This window comes from Mustela putorius, unplaced genomic scaffold, assembly GCF_011764305.1.
Source record: "Mustela putorius furo isolate JIRA1106 unplaced genomic scaffold, ASM1176430v1.1 tig00000196_pilon_pilon_pilon, whole genome shotgun sequence".
Taxonomy (NCBI): Eukaryota; Metazoa; Chordata; class Mammalia; order Carnivora; family Mustelidae; genus Mustela; species Mustela putorius.
Window position 1 is genome coordinate 9564256 of NW_025421310.1, and position 19007 is coordinate 9583262.

At 44.9% G+C, this 19007-nt stretch overlaps 1 protein-coding gene and 1 long non-coding RNA gene across 4 annotated transcripts; one reads left to right on the forward strand and one right to left on the reverse strand.

The window, feature by feature from the left end:
• The first annotated feature begins 76 nt into the window (after nucleotides 1-76).
• LOC106007302 lies at nucleotides 77-6504 on the forward strand. The gene is made up of 3 exons (XR_001181994.2): nucleotides 77-219; nucleotides 3230-3396; nucleotides 6002-6504. It is a non-coding gene; the product is annotated as an uncharacterized LOC106007302 (long non-coding RNA).
• Nucleotides 2639-17377, reverse strand: SIGLECL1 (SIGLEC family like 1). Of its 3 annotated transcripts, XM_004767146.3 has the most exons (8): nucleotides 17208-17377; nucleotides 16580-16750; nucleotides 13977-14103; nucleotides 7182-7308; nucleotides 5658-5939; nucleotides 5431-5536; nucleotides 4166-4322; nucleotides 2639-3129 (listed from the first exon to the last, which is right to left on the reverse strand). In XM_004767146.3, exons 4-8 carry the CDS (start codon nucleotides 7204-7206, stop codon nucleotides 3115-3117), a joined length of 585 nt encoding a protein of 194 aa, XP_004767203.1. In that variant the 5' UTR covers nucleotides 7207-7308; nucleotides 13977-14103; nucleotides 16580-16750; nucleotides 17208-17377; the 3' UTR covers nucleotides 2639-3114. The 3 variants fall into 3 exon arrangements, with proteins under 3 accessions (XP_004767203.1, XP_004767202.1, XP_004767201.1); XM_004767145.3 differs by lacking the exon at nucleotides 13977-14103 and having other exon boundaries at nucleotides 17232-17377; XM_004767144.3 differs by lacking the exon at nucleotides 13977-14103.
• Nucleotides 17378-19007: the final 1630 nt, after the last annotated feature.

A 19007-nucleotide genomic window follows, 5' to 3' on the forward strand; every position in this document is an offset into this window, starting at 1 on the left:
CAAAGCCCCACCCCTCAGGCATACCAGTAAGCGTGCACGAATCTCTCCAGAGCCAATCAGAGCCTGAGGATGCGCGTGGGTGGCCGCTGGGACAGGGAGAAACCATGAAGTAGAACCGTTGGTCTCCTGCGCTTGAGAGAGCTTGGAGTTAATGGTGTTTCGTTTATCTTGAGCCAGAGGTTCGAGACCCCGGCCGGCCCTGGAGACGTGGGGCAATCTGTAAGGAACACTCCTCCCTCAAGCCAGTACTTGTGGGCATGCAGGTGATGGGATGTTCCATCTACCAAGGAACAAAATGCCAAGTGCTTGACCCTCAGGGCCCATCAGAAGGCATCTTGGTACCCCTTTTCCTTCCTGCAAGTAGAGTCTCCTTCACCAACGGACCAAGAGATCTGAGGAAGACCCAGTTCTCCATTCTCTGTCAAAACTTATCATGGGGGGTGCTTGGGTGGCTCAGTGGGTTAAGCCTCTGCCTTCGGCTCAGGTCATGGTTTCAGGGTCCTGGGATCGGGCCCCACATCAGGCTCTCTGCTGGGCGGGGAGCCTGCTTCCCCCTCTCTCTCTGCCTGCCTCTCCGCCTACTTGTGATCTCTGTCAAAATCTTTTTTTAAAACCTATCCCCGACCTATTCTCAACCTAGTTCCCTTCCTCTCTCCCGTTTCTCTTCTAGATGGCATTCTCCACTCCTTAGGAGCCCGCTTTCTGAAATTACAAAGCACACAAGGAAATAACCCTCTCTCCATGAGTGAGGATAAAACTTAAACTTCTCACCAGACACTTTGAAGCCCTGAAAGGCCTGTTACCTCAGGATCTCACTCTTCCATCTGGGCTCGGGTGCATAGATCCCCTCTCTGGGCTCTTGGACTCACTAAACTTCTATCCCAGAGCCTAGAATCTGCTGACCCTCTAATAATCCTTTCGGCCTCAGCACAAATGTCATTTTCTCAGAGAGGCCTTCTCTAATTCTCTAATCCAAACTAGTTTCCTCCCCTGGTCCCTTATATTTTCTCATAGTGTTAGGTACTTTTTCTTCCTAGCACTTGTCAATATTTTAAGCTGCAATTTTGCATTTATTTCTTCATTGTGAACCTGTGTAGACCACGAGCTTCATGGAGGAAAGGCCAGTGTCTGGCTTGTTCACTCATTATCTGGCACAGTGTGTGCTCCTGTCTCTGTGGAATGTGTGAACCACATGCCAAAAGGGTGTCCATACATGTGAGGGCTTATATAAATATCTGCTCTTGCCTACAGGATAACCACATTAGTGCTGGATGGAGAACCATTGGATTTACACACAAATAATGCCCCAAGGAAGAGATGACCCTTTTCGTAGCCTCTGAAAATTGCCAGCACCTTGCACCAGAAGGGAATGTCATCCATTCTGAGGGGAACAGTACACAGCTATGGCCCATTCTCATGCCAGATTCCTGTTCTCATTCCTTGTATGACTGCCTTTCAGCCTAGCCAAAAAATATTCCACTGACCTCCTAAGTGGTCTTTTTGCCTCCAGTCTTCTTCTAAGTACATCTTCAATAACTACTCCTAGAATGATCTTTCACTATGTATCTGGCCACTATTTTTTTTTTTTTTTAGTTTCAATGGGAGAATTTAGTGATTCATTAGTTGCATATAACCCCAGTGCTCATTACATCAAGTGTCCTCCTTAATGTCTATCACCCAATTACCATTTCTCCAACCAACCTCCCCTCCAGCAATGCTGTTCGCTAGAGTTCAGTCTCTTATGATTTGCATCCCTCTCAACTTTTATTTTTTCCTTCCCTTGCCCTATGTTCATATGTTTTGTTTCTTAAATTCCACATATGAATGAAATCATATGGTATTTGTCTTTCTCTGACTGACTTATTTCACTTAGTATAGTACCCTCTAGTTCCATTCACATCATGGCAAATCCGGCCACTACTTTGCTTCAAACCTTGCAACAGCTTATAATCCACCCACCCACCCCTCCATTCATTCACTCAATTATCCAACAAACATTTTTGAGAGTCTTTTATATTTTAAGAACCATCCTAGGTGCTGCTGGTACAAGCAGAAAACAAGACAAGATCCCTGTTCTTGTGGAACTTACATTCTAAGGGAGTCAGGATTAAGATCCTACCAGATAAAGCTCCAATGCCTTATCCTAGCATTCAGGGACCTCAGGAACTCAGCCTTCCATCTAAACTCCAGTGCATAGACTCCTTCTAGGCCCTTGGCCTCACTTTGTGTCTTTTCTCCACCTCTACCTCTGGACACCACCTTTCACTCACTCTCCACCCATGTATCTCTCAGGGCAGTGTTGAAAGGTCTTATCCAAAGACATATAGCCACTAAGCCCTGAAGTTGGTATTCAATCCATGTATGATGGGTCTAAAGCCTGATCATACAGTAGGTTCTTGTTGGGCTCCTCGCCGAGGGGAGGAGGCGCCCGGGCCAGCCGGAGGCCTCTCCTTGGGGCTGAGCGGGATGGCGAGTGTCGCGAACCCGGAACGCACCCACAGAAGACACCGGGCTCGGGGGATCTGTCGAAGCAGGATCTCACTTTATTGAGCGGGGTTGCAGCTTATATTGGGTAGGGGATGGGAAATGAGGTCAGCGGGGAGAGAGCCTATGGGGTTTGGTTACGTAGTCAGAGATATGCGGAACCGAAACCGCCACGTTGGCGCCAATACTGCCACGGTGGCGCCTTTTCTAGCCGGAAGAGAAGGCAGGCCAGCGCCATCTTTGCTGTGCCCAACAGGTTCTGGGCACACAGTAGGGGCTCAAAAGCTACTTTTAGGTGGACCATGATCTCACATTAATTTTCCCTTCCTTTGACACCATCCCAGACCAGAGCATATTTCTTCTAGTTAACCTGAACAGCAAATCATAGAGTCTGCTGTCAAATGTTCTAAGACCAGGTCCCAAAGTAACCCTATTCAATGGAGAACCAAGGTGAGGGACAGGTGGGGCTTTAGGGATCTTTGGGTTTGTCATAGACTCCAGGGTTTCTGGGGCTGCTGAGAAATCTGTAGACTGTGATAATTCCATGGACAGTGGGGACTCCAGGTAGGCATGTAGTCTTCACAGGTGTCATCAGTTCCAGTTCCAGTTTATTTTGCTTTTTCTGGAAGTTTAGGGTAAGGGATGCTACAGAGCAGGGCAAAGAAAGAAGGATGTTGGAACAGGTCTAGAGGTGAGGTATCCAAATCTTAAAATGGAAATTTCCTGTCTCTCTCTTTGATCACAGAACTACAGTAATGTGGAGCAAGCACTGGCTTTACCTTTTCTCAGAATCTCATGGCTGGAGTATGCAACCCTGTCTTTTCCTGCTGATCCTCCATGTACATTCCCAGCACCAGGAGCCCACCCAGTGTTCCTCAGACTCCTCTGGGAGGTTCTGCCTGACTTCCCCAGGTACGGTTAGTCCCTCCTTCCTCTGGGCAACCATAACCCCCATCTCAGCCCTGTTACTGTAAGGCTACCTTCCTACTAGCCCGATTGTTCTCTGAGGGCAGGGCCCAGGTCTCACCCATTTCCGAGACTCCAGCATTGCCCAACATGGAGGAATTTTGTTGGAATTTAAGATGCATGGTTTATCCACAAAGGAACATGAGTTCCTAGTGCAGTGTGTAAGGAGGGCAGCAGGGCATTTCTGATCCCAAAGACTTATAAATGGTAAATAACAGTGAGGCCTGTCTCTTCCAAGCCCTGCTGAGGATATGGGGTCCAAGGTAAATGAAAGAGTACCTTGGCTTTGAGAGTACCCTGGCTTTAGGAGTACCTTGGTTTTGGGCTGTTCTTCAAGCACTCTGGCTAACTTGGGTCTGTGGCATCTACAGACTGTGTTGACCACAGCCTGCCAAAAACTCAAGAGACCAAAGCCTTTGGTTTCTACTCTGATGTCACAACCACTGTTGGCTCTTTTGACCCCCTTCTCAATATGGATTCAGTGTGAAGGGGTGTGTGTGTGTGTGTACATTGCTGATTCTAATTAGTCTCTATTTCTCTTAATTTTCATCCTTCTTCTTTTCATCATCTATAAGATGATCTGGAAGCACATTCTGGTATTCTAGATGCCCTGTAGGATTGAGGATAATTCCTTTAAACACTGTATGTACCTCTCTTTGTGAGTCTTATTGCCATCATTCTGATAGATTAGATTCCAGACACAATGGATACCCACCAATATTTGGTTCTCTGAAGATGAGCTGATTGTGGATTTTCCTGGCTCTTCAGGCTTCAGAGGCATCTTGGCTTCTTGGCTTGGTCTGACTGTAGGGTTGTTTTCTGCTTTGATTGCTGCAACTTCCTTTGTCAGCTTCATTCTGATATATTTCATTCTAAGGAAGTGACACCCCCCTCCCCTGGTTAGTTCTGGCTTTCTGCCCAGCAATGGGCTCCAGTCTTGACTAGAAGTTCTGGTTTAGAGCCTCAGTGACACCACTGGCTTGTTGTGTTATCGAGGGCAAGCCATACAGCTTCTCCGGGAATTGGTTTTATCCCCTGTAAGATGGGGAGATCTCATTTATCAGGCTGTGGGGCTCAGATGAGGTCAGCTATGAAAGAGCTTTGCAAACTGTAAAGGATTGTTATTGGTTTTTAAGTCCAGCTAATTACACTTTAAAAATAGCTCCCCAGTTTGCCCTGCTGCTTTGCGCCTCTCCCCTTATCACCCCTTATAGTCAGTCAGTCCCAAGTCCATCTCTTTGACTGCCCCTCATCACTTGCCTGGCTCAAACCTGGCTCTCTGCTGTGTAGTCTATGGCAACAGCTTCCGGCCTGGCTTCATGCCACTGGGCCCCTGCTCTTTGGTTTCTGTACAGACACCTTCCCCTAGGAGCTTTCCTTCCCACTTTAGCACCGTTCCATGGCTCTCAACTGAGGATTGAGTCCAAGACACTTGGACTGGCCAGAGGCCCCCCTGCCAAACTCTCTGGCCTGACCTCTGGCAACTCTGCCCTTCTCATTCTGGGCTTCTAGCCAATACATTTAGCCAACTTTCAAGAGTCTTTATGAACTAACATCAAGAAGCCTTTTCAACTTCATTTTTAGCCATTTCCTATCACTCTCAATGTACCTGACATTGTACAAAGACACTGGCAATTCCTCAAATGTGTCTCTGGGATACATATATACTACTTTCCACCAAATAAATGAGTACTCAACCCCCCTAGGCCCACTTCAGACAGTACCCTGGGGATTCCGCTGCCTTCTCCAGGGCTGCCACTTCCTGCTTTACTTTCTCCTTTATGAACTTTGCTGAAAACCTCTGTCTTCGGGACCTGTATGTGGCTCAGCATTGTCCTGATGGCCCTGGACTGTGGTGACCATTTTGTTGCCCTCTTCCCTTGCCAGACTCTAAGCTCCTTGGGGGCAAGGGTCCTGTCTTTCCTTTTCCATGGCAGCCTTGCAGGGCCTGCCAGGTAGAATTTTATCCCTGGTACTCACATGAGTGGGGAGAAGCAGAGGAACATCAATGCTGTTGCAATAGTTCCGTAGACAATGCCCTGGATCAGCCCGTCAATGAAGGTCTTGCTGGATGAAGGACTCTTTCCTGGAAAAAGAGAGTTTGTGAGAAAGGCTTCTCTCCTGAGGCCTTGGAATTGGAGTCAAAGTTCTTCTTCCTCCCCATTTCACTCTTCCTCACACAGTCACTGGGCCCCCTCTATCCTCACTTGGTATCAGTAGGATGCTCAAAGCATGGGTTCCATTTCGGTTCTTCCCCTTACAGAGAAGCTTCGTGCTCTTTTTTGGCTTCTCCGCCAAGCTGATAGTGCTGTTGGCCCAGGGGGCAATTATGGTGGAAGTCACCTGGAGGTCGCCATCTGGGTTGTTCTCATCTACAAGAGAACCTTCCATCCACCACTGCACGGAGGGTGTGGGGATACCATGGAAGGAACAGCTGCACTGCAGAGTCCTCTCCGTGGAGCAAGAGGAATAGAGTAGCCTGGTGGGTGCTGTGGGGAGGGAGGGTCAGCAGTTAGCAAGGCAACCTGACTTCCTTTCTCCACTTCTCCAGGACCCAGCCTTCTCCTTATTTGTGATTCCCAAGGAGCTTTGGAAAGACCTTCTGGAAGCCCAGAGGAGGCAGGCTTCACAGACCAGTTCCTCTTCATCCTCTTCCTCACCTGGCCTGAAAGTGAACACTGGACCTGACTAACGGCAAGGGAACTTTCTGAGGATCTGCACTGCTGACTCCTTACCTGTCCTTACTCCTTACCTTACCTAGCCCCAGACTAGACTTCCCCGCCTCAGCTCCTACTTTCCTCTTCCTTCCATCCTTCAGGCTCTGCTCCTTCCTAGCTCCACCTGTGATCAATTTCTCCTGTCTGGATGCTGGTGGCCAAGTCACTTCCCCTCTCTTTGTTCTTTTCCAGTTTGGAAAATAGGGGTATTCGCTGAACCTGTATCCTGCTATCATGGATGTAAAAATGAATGCCCTAAGGTTGACAGTGTTACTAGCTGAATATATGGTAAAGTGTTATCCACTCAATAAACATAACACCTTTCTAGACTTCTTTCTTCCCAGCCCCAGGTTGGCTTTGATTGAGCATTCATCCTAAGCAGAGATTGTTTTGGCATTTTCTGGGTAAGAACATTTGAGCCTGCCTCACTCTATGTAGAACAGGTAGGATATATTGTCCACTTGGTGACTTTGTCAGTTAATAAGGAACGGTCACTCTCTACAAGGTCTCCAATGAGGAATCAGTTCTTAGTGTTTCCACATACTTTTCCACTGGAGTTGTTTGAGGTTACTAGAAGAAAGGGTTAATTTTCTCTTAAACAGTAGCCCTTGATTTGAATTTTTTATCTGGGTCACTTGGGGGGGGATGAAGAATTTGCAGGGACTCCCCCACTGCTGTCCTCTGGATTATTTTTACATCTAGGAAAGCATGCCTGTGGACAGTGGCTGGCAGATATGGGCAACCTGACTAACCCTGGGCCTTCCAGCTCCTAATGCTCTCATCTCTTCAACCCTGGCTGACTGCCCATCCTCACTCCCAACTATGCTCTCTGGCCCAATCTGCTATTCACCCCAGCCGCTCCCAGCCCTGCCAGAACCCAGTGCACAGATAACTAGTCCGTATTGGTTATTTGGTACCCCACACACTTCTGTCCTCTCTTCTCATACCCCTGCAGCCCAGGCCGCCCCAGTCCTGGAGCCTCAGGCACCTCCAGAACTCACTCGTCCCACTCACCCAGCTGTGGCAGGGGACCTGCCATCGGCAGCAGCAGGGGTCCTCAGGAAGAGGAGGGGCTAGAGCCTTCGCCGCAGCTGGCTCTCACATCAGAGCCGTGTGGTTCAGAAGATGAGAAGATGAGTAACTGAAAGAGGATGTGGAGATAGGAGAGCAGAAAGTATTCTTAGCAAGCCACAGGCTTTAATCTCTGGTCATCCCGGAAGCCTGTTCGCCCTCAGAAGCAGCAATCATACAGGATGAGACGTTCAAGAGCATCAAGGGACAGCCAGCTCCCCTACGACCTCTCTGAGGCCCCAATGCCACGTGTCCTTCTCTCTCCTCTGGTCTTTCCCTCCTAGTCCTAGCCCACTTGGGAGGAGCCCATTTACAGAGTCTTTGGGTTCTGTCTCAAAGCTAATAGGGATTCATGGAAGGGCTGTGTACCTCAGAGGGGCAGGGCCAATCTGGGTGTTTGGAATAACCCACTGCGGACATAGGAGAAATGGCCTAGACTGGAGCAACTCCGGCCAGGTGGCCAGGGAGGAGCCTGGAATGCTGGTTGGGAAAGAATGACATGTTGTAGTTACTGTGTGGGTTGTGAGGGATGGAGAGGGTGGAAAAGCCTTAACAGATCCTTTGGGAAAACGAAAATGAACAGGAATTCCTACTGCTGATAAGAAAAGGTCCAAACTTCTTTGTTTTGTAAATGAGGTTCTCCACAATTTGCCTCACCCTTGCTCTCTGTCTCCCTGTGCCTTTGCCAACATTTTCGATGCCAAAAGGAAAATGCCGCCTTCTCCAATGTTCACCCTCATCATTCTTTTCCAGTCATTCAGGGATTTCTCCCTTCCACAGCTTTTCCTCTTGCAACTCCGCTCCATCCGCATTCACATCCTACTTCAATTTCAGAGCTGAGTTCAGTGCCATCTCCTGCAGGCAGCCTTTCCTGATCTGCCCACCCAGTCAGAAGTGGGTAAATCTCTCCCCTTTAAGAATTACTAAGTTTTTTCATTTGTTGTTTTTTGAGGAAAGAATCTGTTTTCTCCACCTACTAGAGTTACTTGTTTTTGTGCAGCCAGACAACATCTACCTATCCTGCTCCCCGTTCCTAACAAATCCAACTTTGTTTAGGGGTGCAATGTTGAAAGCTAAAGCACCACTTTGTCTAGACTCCTTTGTAGTTAAGATGGGGCACCTGACATTGTTTTAGTGGAAGTGAGCTGGGGATTCCTGGGAAAGTTTTTCTTTCTTGATATTCTCATTTCCTTCTTCCTTGTCACTTCCTTCTCCTTCTTCCCTGAAATATGGGTATGATACTAGAGGTCGATCAGCCATTTGGCAGCCATGACGTAAGCACAAGGATGAATGCCACTCATGAAGGACATTTTTTTTTTTAAGATTTATTTACTTATTTATTTGATAGAGAGAGATCACAAGTAGGCAGAGAGGCAGGCAGAGAGAGAGGGAGGAGGAAGCAGGCTCCCTGCTGAGCAGAGCCCGATGCGGGACTCGATCCCAGGACCCTGAGATCATGACCTGAGCTGAAGGCAGCGGCTTAACCCACTGAGCCACCCAGGCGCCCATGAAGGACATTCTTGCAGAACAATTTGGGGAACGTGGTCCCTGACGGCCTTGTGGAACTGCTGCACCAGCTCCTCACAGCCTATCTCTGTCCATCTCCTTACATGAGAAAGACAAACTCTCATTTGGTCAGGTCACTTTTGTTGGGAAACTAACGAAGTGTCTTAGAAGTGAATCTACCTGAGACTCAGCTCTTTCAGGCAAGACCCTACATCAAACAGACGTTTGTGACCTCAGAAGAGCTTAGAAAATGACCTTTGATAGTCACTGATAAAATGTTCAAATGTCAGTCTCCCTTTTTATGAAACAACCCTCACCTCCCCCCACTTTTTTGACAAGCAGTGACTTAAGAGCAAGAGCCCAGGATTTGAACACCAATTATGTAAGCTATGTCACTGATTCACTGGAGGACCATAGACGAATCCATTCCCTCTTTGGGCCATGAGTCCCTCATTTCTGCATTAATTCCTGGAAAAGGCAGGATGAGGGGATGTGTCCCCAGTCTATAAGACTTTGGGGCAGACCCTGCTGGCTTCTGACTCAACGTGTATTACAGCACCATTGTCCCTGTTGCCTCCATTACAGAGACTGAAGATAATAAATATTAATGTTCCCAGGTTCCCTTACATGTATATCCTGGTAGTCAGGTGACACGGATCTGGTCAAAGAAAAAAACCTTCCCAACCATACTGATATTTTATTGTTCAGAAAGGTCATTTAAACCAAGAAGGGAAAAAGAAAGCAAAACCCTAAAATTGAGCACAAACAATATCTAGTAAACAAATGAAAACAATGATAACAGAACAATTCTGGAAGAATATCTATTTCAAGTAACCTTTGAACATAGGCCTCTGGCTGTAGGGTTTTAAAACCCTACAAAGGGTTTTAAGGGAGACAAAGAAAGCTATCAGTATTGGTATTATAATTTTGAAACTACTTATGTTTTAAAGATTTTCATAGTAATGAGAAAGAAAAATAATATAAAATACAATAATTTAAGAGAAGAAAGTAAAGTTTAAATTTAATTAGCAATATTGGTACAAACTCTTGGTTTTAAAAAACACATTCTAGGGGCGCCTTGGTGGCTCAGTGGGTTAAAGCCTCTGCCTTTGGCTCAGGTCATGATCTCAGGGTCCTGGGATTGAGTCCTTCATTGGGCTCTCTGCTCAGCAGGGAGCCTGCTTTCCACCCCCGCCCTCCACTTGCCTCCCTGCCTACTTGTGATCTCTGTCAAATAAATAATCTTTTTTAAAAAAAAGTATTGTTTCTTTAAAAATAAAAAGAAAAAAACAAATTCTAGTTCCATATTCTGTTCATTGAAATAGCCTAGAAGCAATGACACATCCATAGTGATAAAAATCCCTAGCACCTATATCTTGGTTTCTAAATAATATCCATAATAATAAGCTGCATAAATCAACTTTTTTATAAAGCTGATTATTAAGTGTTTAAGAATACTGCAAGCCGGTTGTCAAACAGCCATTATTATGATTTAAATTATATAAACTCACAAATTATATTAAAAACAAAGGCAGTAATTACTTGAAACTACTGCCTAATTTTTCTAGCACATCTCAATGTTATCTGTGTTCTTGAGGTTATTTACATCTATTGTATTTGTATGATGGAAATACTACATAATGGTGTGTTACTGGATCTCTTCCTAACTTCATATCTTGAGTTGGTAGCTTGAAACTGTCTACGGTCAGAGTGTCTACACAGTGGAAGTTGGCAATGCTACAATTCAGGGCTTCTTTTTCCCTTTGGAGATCTGGTTATCAAATATTTACTAGCATACCATTGCTGATATTTCCCACTCAAAGGAAACCATTCATCTTGCAACAGCCTTCCATAAACCAAACAGCTCTTTGTTAGTCATTCGAGAGCTATTCACTGCTATCACCCTAGTGGCAATAGAATCTGGCAGCTCCTCAGGTGGTAAAAAAAAATTAAGGGTGAGGGGAGACCACCTGCTCGTGAATACGTTGAGGACCTCCTCATATTCCCTTGGTAGCTTGTTCCTCTATAAACCATTTCCATTTTATTACTGAACTCCTCTGGGCATGGCCTTCCTAATTAGCATGTTTATCCAACATTACCGAAGATAATTATGAGTACTTTAGGTTTCAGGATTATTTTACTTCCTTTAGTATTATGGGCAGGTTCAATCAAAGCCCAATATCAGCTCGTTGTCTCTCAAATGGAAATTTTCTGATTTAAAAAAATCCCAGGAGTGGCCACTGGGTGGTGCTCATTGGCTTTTGTCTGCACAAGGACTCCAAGACTTCATTCTAGTAATTTTATGGTTTGGGATTAGCCATATCCCCAAATGTTGAATATGTGTCATCCAAAATCCAAATAAACCAATCAAACACTAGGCTTCTGACATGCTTTTTTCATCAGATATCTTATATTTTTCAAATTAATAACCTGTGTGAGCTTGGACAAGTTTATTGGTTCCCATTTAGCATGTCCTATCAAAGTGGTTGAAGGGAGGATTTACATGCCTCCTGTTTCATAATACATGTCCTGTTTCAGACACAGTATCTACTTATATTTAGAAAAAGGAGGAGACACAATGGCTTTACATAAAATCTGTTCAAGTATTCCATTTTTCATCTAAACCCTCATTTTAATCCCCTCAATCCTTGTATTCTCATATCTTCCCAATCTAACTATAATTCTCACTAGGACTCACAATGCATGGGCCTCCTGGTTTAAAGAGTCCCAGAAATTCTTCTCCAGATCATTTTACCACTAATGTACCTATGGCTTTGAGTCCCCAGTTGGGCATGGAGCCAAGGGACCCCCATCTTTTTACCAATCTTTATCTTGATTAGATAATGGAATCATCACCTCAGGCAATTTGAAGTTAGGGTCCCATTGTCACATTTGCCTTCTGGCTTTTGAAATTCCTCTGGCCAGGGTAACTATGGAAGACTTGACTAAGATCCTTCAAAGTTGAGAGACCATCTGGGGTTTTCCCCCCTGACCCCACCCACCTAAACTCCCAAGAGCGCTGCACTAAGATCTTTGTTTTGACCCCATCAATGTTCACTCTATTTCTTAGTAAGTGTTTAAAGATTTCCCTCTCCAGGGGCGACTGCGTGGCTCAGTGGGTTAAGCCTCTGCCTTTGGCTCAGGTCATGATCTCAGGGTCTTGGGATGGAGCCCCGCATTGGGCTCTCTGCTTGGCAGGGAGTCTGCTTCCTCCTCTCTCTCTGCCTGCCTCTCTGCCTACTTGTGATCTCTCTCCGTCAAATAAATAAATAAAATCTTTAAAAAAATTTCTCTCTCCACTGGGATGAGTTCCTTTGACACTTCCCTTCATCTTTCCTTTTTTTTTTTAAGGTTTTATTTATTTATTTAAGAGAGAGATTGCATGACTGGGGGGAGGAGTAAAGGGGAAGGGACAAGCTGAGCATGGAGCCCAATACGGGGCTTGATCCCACAACCCTGAGATCATACCTGAGCCAAAATCAAGACCCGGATGCTTAACTGACTGAGCCACCCAGGGACCCCTCCCCTTCATCTTTCTTCTTTCTCCTGTGAATCACTCTAATTTTATTTGCTACCTGTTGTTTCAACATGGCTTTTCTCTTTAATAGCAGATGTGAAGCTAGCAGCCATAGCTCAGACTGGACGGAGTCTAAGCTTGGCCCAGTGTTAGCCCTTTTCTTTACTTTCATTTTTGCTATTACAGATAAAAATAACCAAAAGATTGTATAGTTAGCTTGTTTCTTGAGATTCTGAATTTCTTTATGCATCCAGTAAGTCAACTCTTCCAGACAAAGTTGGATCCATATAGTTTTTTTAAAAAAATTGGTAACATTAACCTTCTAAAACTATTTGCAGAACAGTTGCATTTTTGTGCCAACAATTGACTATGGGGACAAGAAAGTTTCATCCTCTCCTGACTTCACATCCTTGGGCTTGCGCTTCCCAACACATATGTTTCATTGAGCCAAGTTCTCACAAATCAAATTTCTGATGTCAACTGCGAAGTTAGTGAATAGTCTAAAAAGATGACCTCACTTCTGACATCAACTGCAGATTTCAAATGTCTCTAAAATCACCCTCACTTCTAACACCAACTGCAAGTTTTAAGGTCCTTGAGACTACTCTTTGGTTTGATAATTCACCAGAAATACTCAGAGAATTCCTGAAAACTGTTACACTCATGGTTATTGTTTGTTGCAACTAAAGGGTTCAGATTAAAATCTGCCCAAAGAAGAATCACATAGGCTGAGTCCAGGAAAGTTCCAACCAGAGTTTCCAGCTGCCCTTTCCTTGTCATGGATAGTATAACTAACATTTCCTGGTAATGATGTGTGACAATATGCATGGAATATGACAACCAAAGAAGCTCACCCAAGCCTGGTGCCCAGAGGTTTTAGTGGCCCTTCATCATATGGTCATGATTGACTGCCCTGTGGCTGATCTTAAGTCTCCATCTCCAGCGACTGCTTCTTTTTCTTTTAAAAGATTTTATTTATTTGAGAGAGAGCGTGCACAGGAATAGCGGGAGGGGCAGAGGGAGAGGGAAAAGCATATTCCCTGGTGAGCCAGGATCCTGACATGGGGCACGATCCCAGGACCCTAAATCATGACCTGAGCTGAAGACAGCCACCTAACTGACTGAGCCACCCAGGTGACCCTCCAGCTCCAGCTCCTTATGAAGGTGATCTGATACCATATGATCCAAAGACCCCATTCTAAATCATATTACATGATCTGGTGTGGCTAGCCCCTGCCGCTAATCACATTTTTGGACTATTCAGTGTGATGCCTCCAGGCAAACAAAAACATCCTATCAGGCATGACATTCTAGGGACTTCGAGAGACTATCTTCCAGAAGCCAAGGGCAAAGGCCAGACCTTTCTTCAGGCTAGGTTAAATACGTTAATACACAAAATGATAAGTGCCAAATCCAAGGTAGCAGTTATTTCCAAGTTTGGGTGAAATATATTTGGGGAAACGAGACACAAGAGGCAGTGCTTTAAATTTTAAGTTGGGTAGCAGATATATGCTCTAATACTATTTTACACCTTTCTATTTGTCTGAAATATTTCATGTAAATGAAAATTTGATCATTGTCATTTATACAAAAGCTTTATATATGTGTATTACATGTAAGTATATATGCTCATATATAAGTTATATGTTCATATGTAATACATAAATAAAACAAAGATCTGAAAAGATACATAATATGCTGGTACCAGTACTTACCTATGAGTAGAGCAGTGATTAGAGAAAAAATGAAGTAGGATTGTCAGTTTTATTTCATACACTTTGGCATTGTTTGCCACAGAAGTTTGCATTCATGTATTACAACCAATTCTTTTCATAAAGATGACTTAGTAAATGAAAACAAAGACAGGATTGCATAATTAGACCATAATGAAATTTCAATATATTTTAAACTAATATTTATTTAGCTACTAAAATCCTGCAACTTCCCACATACATCATCCCATTTATTCCTCCCAACAATCTGAGAGACTGAATATACAGACAATGGCCATACCGTATGTGACACTTGAGCCTCAACTATGTGGCGTATATGACCCTGAGCCTCACTTTGTAGTCACAAGTCCAGGAAGTCCACAAATCACAGTCTCTGCAGCAACTGGCCCAGAACACTCAGAACTTTGTCAATGAGTACCAAGTTCCCAAGCCCCTGCTTCCAGCTGAGAACCAATAAAAAGTCAAATCTGCTCCCAATCCAATCACATAAGGTGCCGCCACTTCTAACTGGCTAAACTTCAGCTTCGCCATGATCACAGTCTCTAATCTGACCCTATCAGAAACTTTTTTTTCCCATGATGCTGCCTGCCTTTGAGTCACTGGCCGAATGCAAGGGCTGGTGGCTGACTCTCTTGTTACAGCAAGCTCTGAGTAAGTAATTTGTTTGTTCTCATTTGGGTAGTCTTCATTTATTTCCAGAAACTCTGAGGAATTAAGTCTTATGATTTCCCCCTTATGGGGGAGGAAACTGAAGGTTGGAGAAATAAGTGATTTTCTCAATGCACTGACCAAGTGTAGTTAGAGACAGATTTAAAACTCAAGTTCCTCTTTCTCCATACCAACTGGCTATCTTTCTTTCTCTCTCTCTCTTTCTTTCTTCTTTTCTTTCTAAGATTTATTTATTCATTAGAGAGAGAGAGAGAGAGAGCACAAGCAGAGCAGGGGGGCAGAGGGAGAGAGAAAGAGATTCCCGACTGAGCAGGGAGTAGAAGGACCCTGAGATCATGACCTGAGCCGAAGGCAGATGCCCAACCAACCGAGCCACCCAGGCACCGCCGCACACCAACTTTCAAGAGAGCAGAAAATGTGTAAACTACCTACATTCTTTGGCCAACAGGCAAGTGTAGAAAGTAAAATTAAAAGTTTAAGCATCCTTACTCTCATCTCAGAAGAAGGAAAAAAATCAATCACCTCAAACTTAGGAAACACATCTCTAAATCAAATGAAATTGTACCTAGGAAGAAATCAAGAATCAAAACCTTAGAGTCCTTTTTGACTACTCTCTTTTCTCTCAAATTCCATAGCCATGTCAGAAAATCCTGTTGGAACAGCTTTTATTTTTTATTTTATTTTTTTAAAGATTTTTAAAATTTGTCAGAGAGAGAGAGAGAGAGCGAGCAAGCATGAGCAGGGGGAGCGGCAGGCAGAGGGAGAAGCAGGATTCCCACTGAACAAGGAGCCTGATGTGGCACCTGATCCTAGGACCCCAGGATCATGACCTGAGCCAAAGGCAGACGCTTCATCAACTGAGCCACCCAGGCATCCTGGCACTGTTTTAAAAATATATTCAAAATCTCACCACTTCAAATCAGTCCACTGTGACCATCCTGGCCCAAGCCACCATCCTCTCTCACCATGTAGCCGGTTGCTACAGTAACCTGCTCACTGGCCTTGTGCTCTACCTTTAGTCCCTGTCCATTCTATTCCCCACAGTGGTAGCCGGAGGGAACCTACCAGCATTTCAGCAAGCTCCTGGCCTTTCTCTGCTCAAAACTCTCCAGTGATTCTCATCTCAGAGAAAAAGTCAAAGTTCTGCATGTAGTAGCCCTCTCCTTTTGTTTCTCTGATCTCACTACCTGCCACTCTACGGAGGCTCTCTACTTCCAAACACAGTCTGCTCCCACTAATGAATTTCAAGAAGCCCAGTCCCTAGTGATGGCACGCTCCTTCATTCCCTCCAGCAACCAACATTTTGAGCACATCCTTTATGCCAGGCATGGGGATAAGGTGGTAACCAAGAATGAGACAGCGCCTGTCCTCATTCTAGTATGGAAGGCAGACAGTAAACAAGTTTGCAATCAAGCTAATTTGATAGCTATTAAGTACTATGCAAGAAAAATAATGCAGGATAATAGGATAGAGGATTATGGGATGGGGGACAGTGGGGAGACAGTTTAGATAGGGTGGTCAGAAAAGACCTCTTTGAGGAAGTGACATCTGAGCAGAAAGCTAGATGGAGGAAAGCCACACCTGCTCCCTTTTTGCACTGCCCATACCCAACCTTCTCCGATTTAAAACTCCATTTTGCACGTGGGAACCCTGTCTGGGTTCTGGCCCAGGCTCTGCTAGTAAATCACTGAATAACCTTGGTCAAATATTTTCTGCTGCTTTTCCGTCGGTCTCCTCATCTGTAACACCCGTGGGTTTTATGATTTGAGATGTAGTGATCCATCCAACTCTAAAATGCTAATTCATTGATGCTCTTTTCTGCCAGGCTTTACACGCAGGATGACTCCTCAGGCATCCCAGCTGCTTTCCTCCCCTTTACCCTTCCCTGGGCCCATCATTTCTCCTCTCCAGTTTACCTTCGGCTCTTGTTCCAAGGGCTCCTGGCTAGACGGGCCTCAGCACACTTTCTTGCGTCTGCGCGTTTCCTTGGCGGAGTCCCAGCGGCCCAGAGGGCTTTCCAGACTTGCTGAGGGAAGCTCTCACTTTTGGACGACAGACCTACTTAGGCTGACTGGAAAGCTGATTTTCTAGAAAATGCCGGAGACTAACAGTGAAGCCGATTAACTTGCTTTCACTTGGGATAACCACGGGACCAACGACTGAGGGCTTTACCTGGGGATTAACTTGTTAAGGGACTGGTTCAGAGGGAGCGTGTGAACTAACAGGGCGGCTACAGAGCAGGCGGATTATTGGATTAACTCATTCACTGGTCTGCAACCCAATGACCTGTGGACTCCTAAAGGCACTAATATGATCATTACCAACCGACCGCTTGGTGACCCCCGGGGGGGCCTTGAGGCTGACCAGGTGACCCACCAGGTGGCAGGCGGAAGGCAGTCAGGCCCCATGAACGGACGGACGGACTGAAAAGCAGGTGGTTGCTCTCAGGGGGCGGCCGCGTCTGACTGACCCCCCCCCCCCACCAGAGACTCGAGGCGCCGCCCTGGAGCCTGAAGGTGTCGCCCCCCACCACCCCCAACGAACCTGACTCCTGAACCGGGCACCCACCGCCTGACTGAGAAGCCCCGCTTTCCTGTAAGCCCAGCGCAAATCTCGCACTCAACGGCTGCCGGAAGAGCCAACAAGCTAAGACAGGCTCGCGACGCCAAGAGACTTTGCTCTGCGGCGCGGGGAAGGCTGTGGGGGAGCCTGGAGTCTCCGTTGGTTCTGCCCTACCGCCTCAGATGGGTGTGCCTAGCCTGCAGCCAATCAGCAGTTGATGGGATTATTCTACAGCCAATCAGCGACTGGATAGGCCTACCCTGAAGGCAATCAGCGACTACACACCCATTCCGCAGCCAATCAAAGGCTGCACTCGTCCTCACGCTGCAGCCAATCAATGAGGCAGCTGTAGCCCGCAAGCAGGACTTGAGCCAATCAGGCGGTGCTGTGGGAATGTGGATGCTTTCTTTTTAGAGAAGCTTTTCTTGATGTTTCTAATGAAAACTACTCTACTACCTTCCTCACTCAGGAAGTTCCTGAGTTCCTCAGAACTTCGTTTAATGAGTTCTGCTCATTAAACACGTTCTTAACCACTGAACATTTCCTTTTTCCACTGAACATTTTCAAAAACACTTATTGCCACTAAGTTACAGTTTTGCTTATGGTTTGACTCCTTCACTAGAAGGTAAACTCACTGTAAGCAAAGTTTTGTTTTGTCTTTTTTCACTGTGGTTTCTTGCATGCTTGGAATATTGAGGATATTTAATATTCATCGATATGTTTTCATTTAATCTTGGACAAGCCGAGGGGACAGGAACTCAAAGTTTCATGTTGGCAGTATCAGATTCATCTTACTGAAATATAGCTCTGACCATGTCTCCCCTGTACATGTTCTATCTCCCCTACCAGACTGTAAGCTCCTTTGGGGCAGGATCTGCGTTGGAGTCATCTTTGTATCTCCCACAGTACCTGTCAATAAATATTTCTTTTCTTTCTTTCTTTTTTTTTAAGATTTTATTTATTTATTTTTAAAGATTTTTATTTTTATTTTTATTTATTTGACAGAGAGAGAGATCACAAGTAGGCAGAGAGAGAGGAGGGAAGCAGGCTCCCTGCTGAGCAGAGAGCCCAATGTGGAGCTCGATCCCAAGACCCTGAGATCATGACCTGAGCCGAAAGCAGAGGCTTAACCCAGGCGCCCCAATAAATATTTCTTAAATGGAAAACAGCAATAAAAAAATTTCAGGTTAGGCATGTGTTTAGTTGGTGAGATACTGCCAAAGAATTTTCCAAGTGGAAGAACCAATTTACACTTAACGCCAGCAACCTGTGAGTTAGAGGTGCTCCACATCCTTGTCAACGCCTGGTAATAGCTAATTTTTAATTTTAGCCATTCTGGTGTTTTTGTAGTGATACTTTATTGTAGTTTTAATTGCACATTCCTGAAGGGTAATGTTATTTTTATGTTTTTTAACTGAAGTTTAACCAACATACAATGAGGTATTAGTTTTAGGAGTACAATATAGTTGTTCAACAATTCTATATGTACTCTTATAGAGTACATATCTTACAAACCCTTATAGAGTACATATAGAATTGTATATGTGCAATTCAAATAAATTGCCTAACTTCATGTATTAAGAAACTAGATGAAGAAGAATAAACGAAACCCAATGTTAGCAGAAGGATTGAAATAAAAAGATTAAAATGGAGATGATTAAAAGAGAATGGAGCAACAATACTCCATTACTCATCACCTTAACTGTATAGTTTAATTCCCATTCTTTACTTCACTCATCTCCCCACCACCTCTCCTCTTGCAACCACCAATTTGCTCTCCAT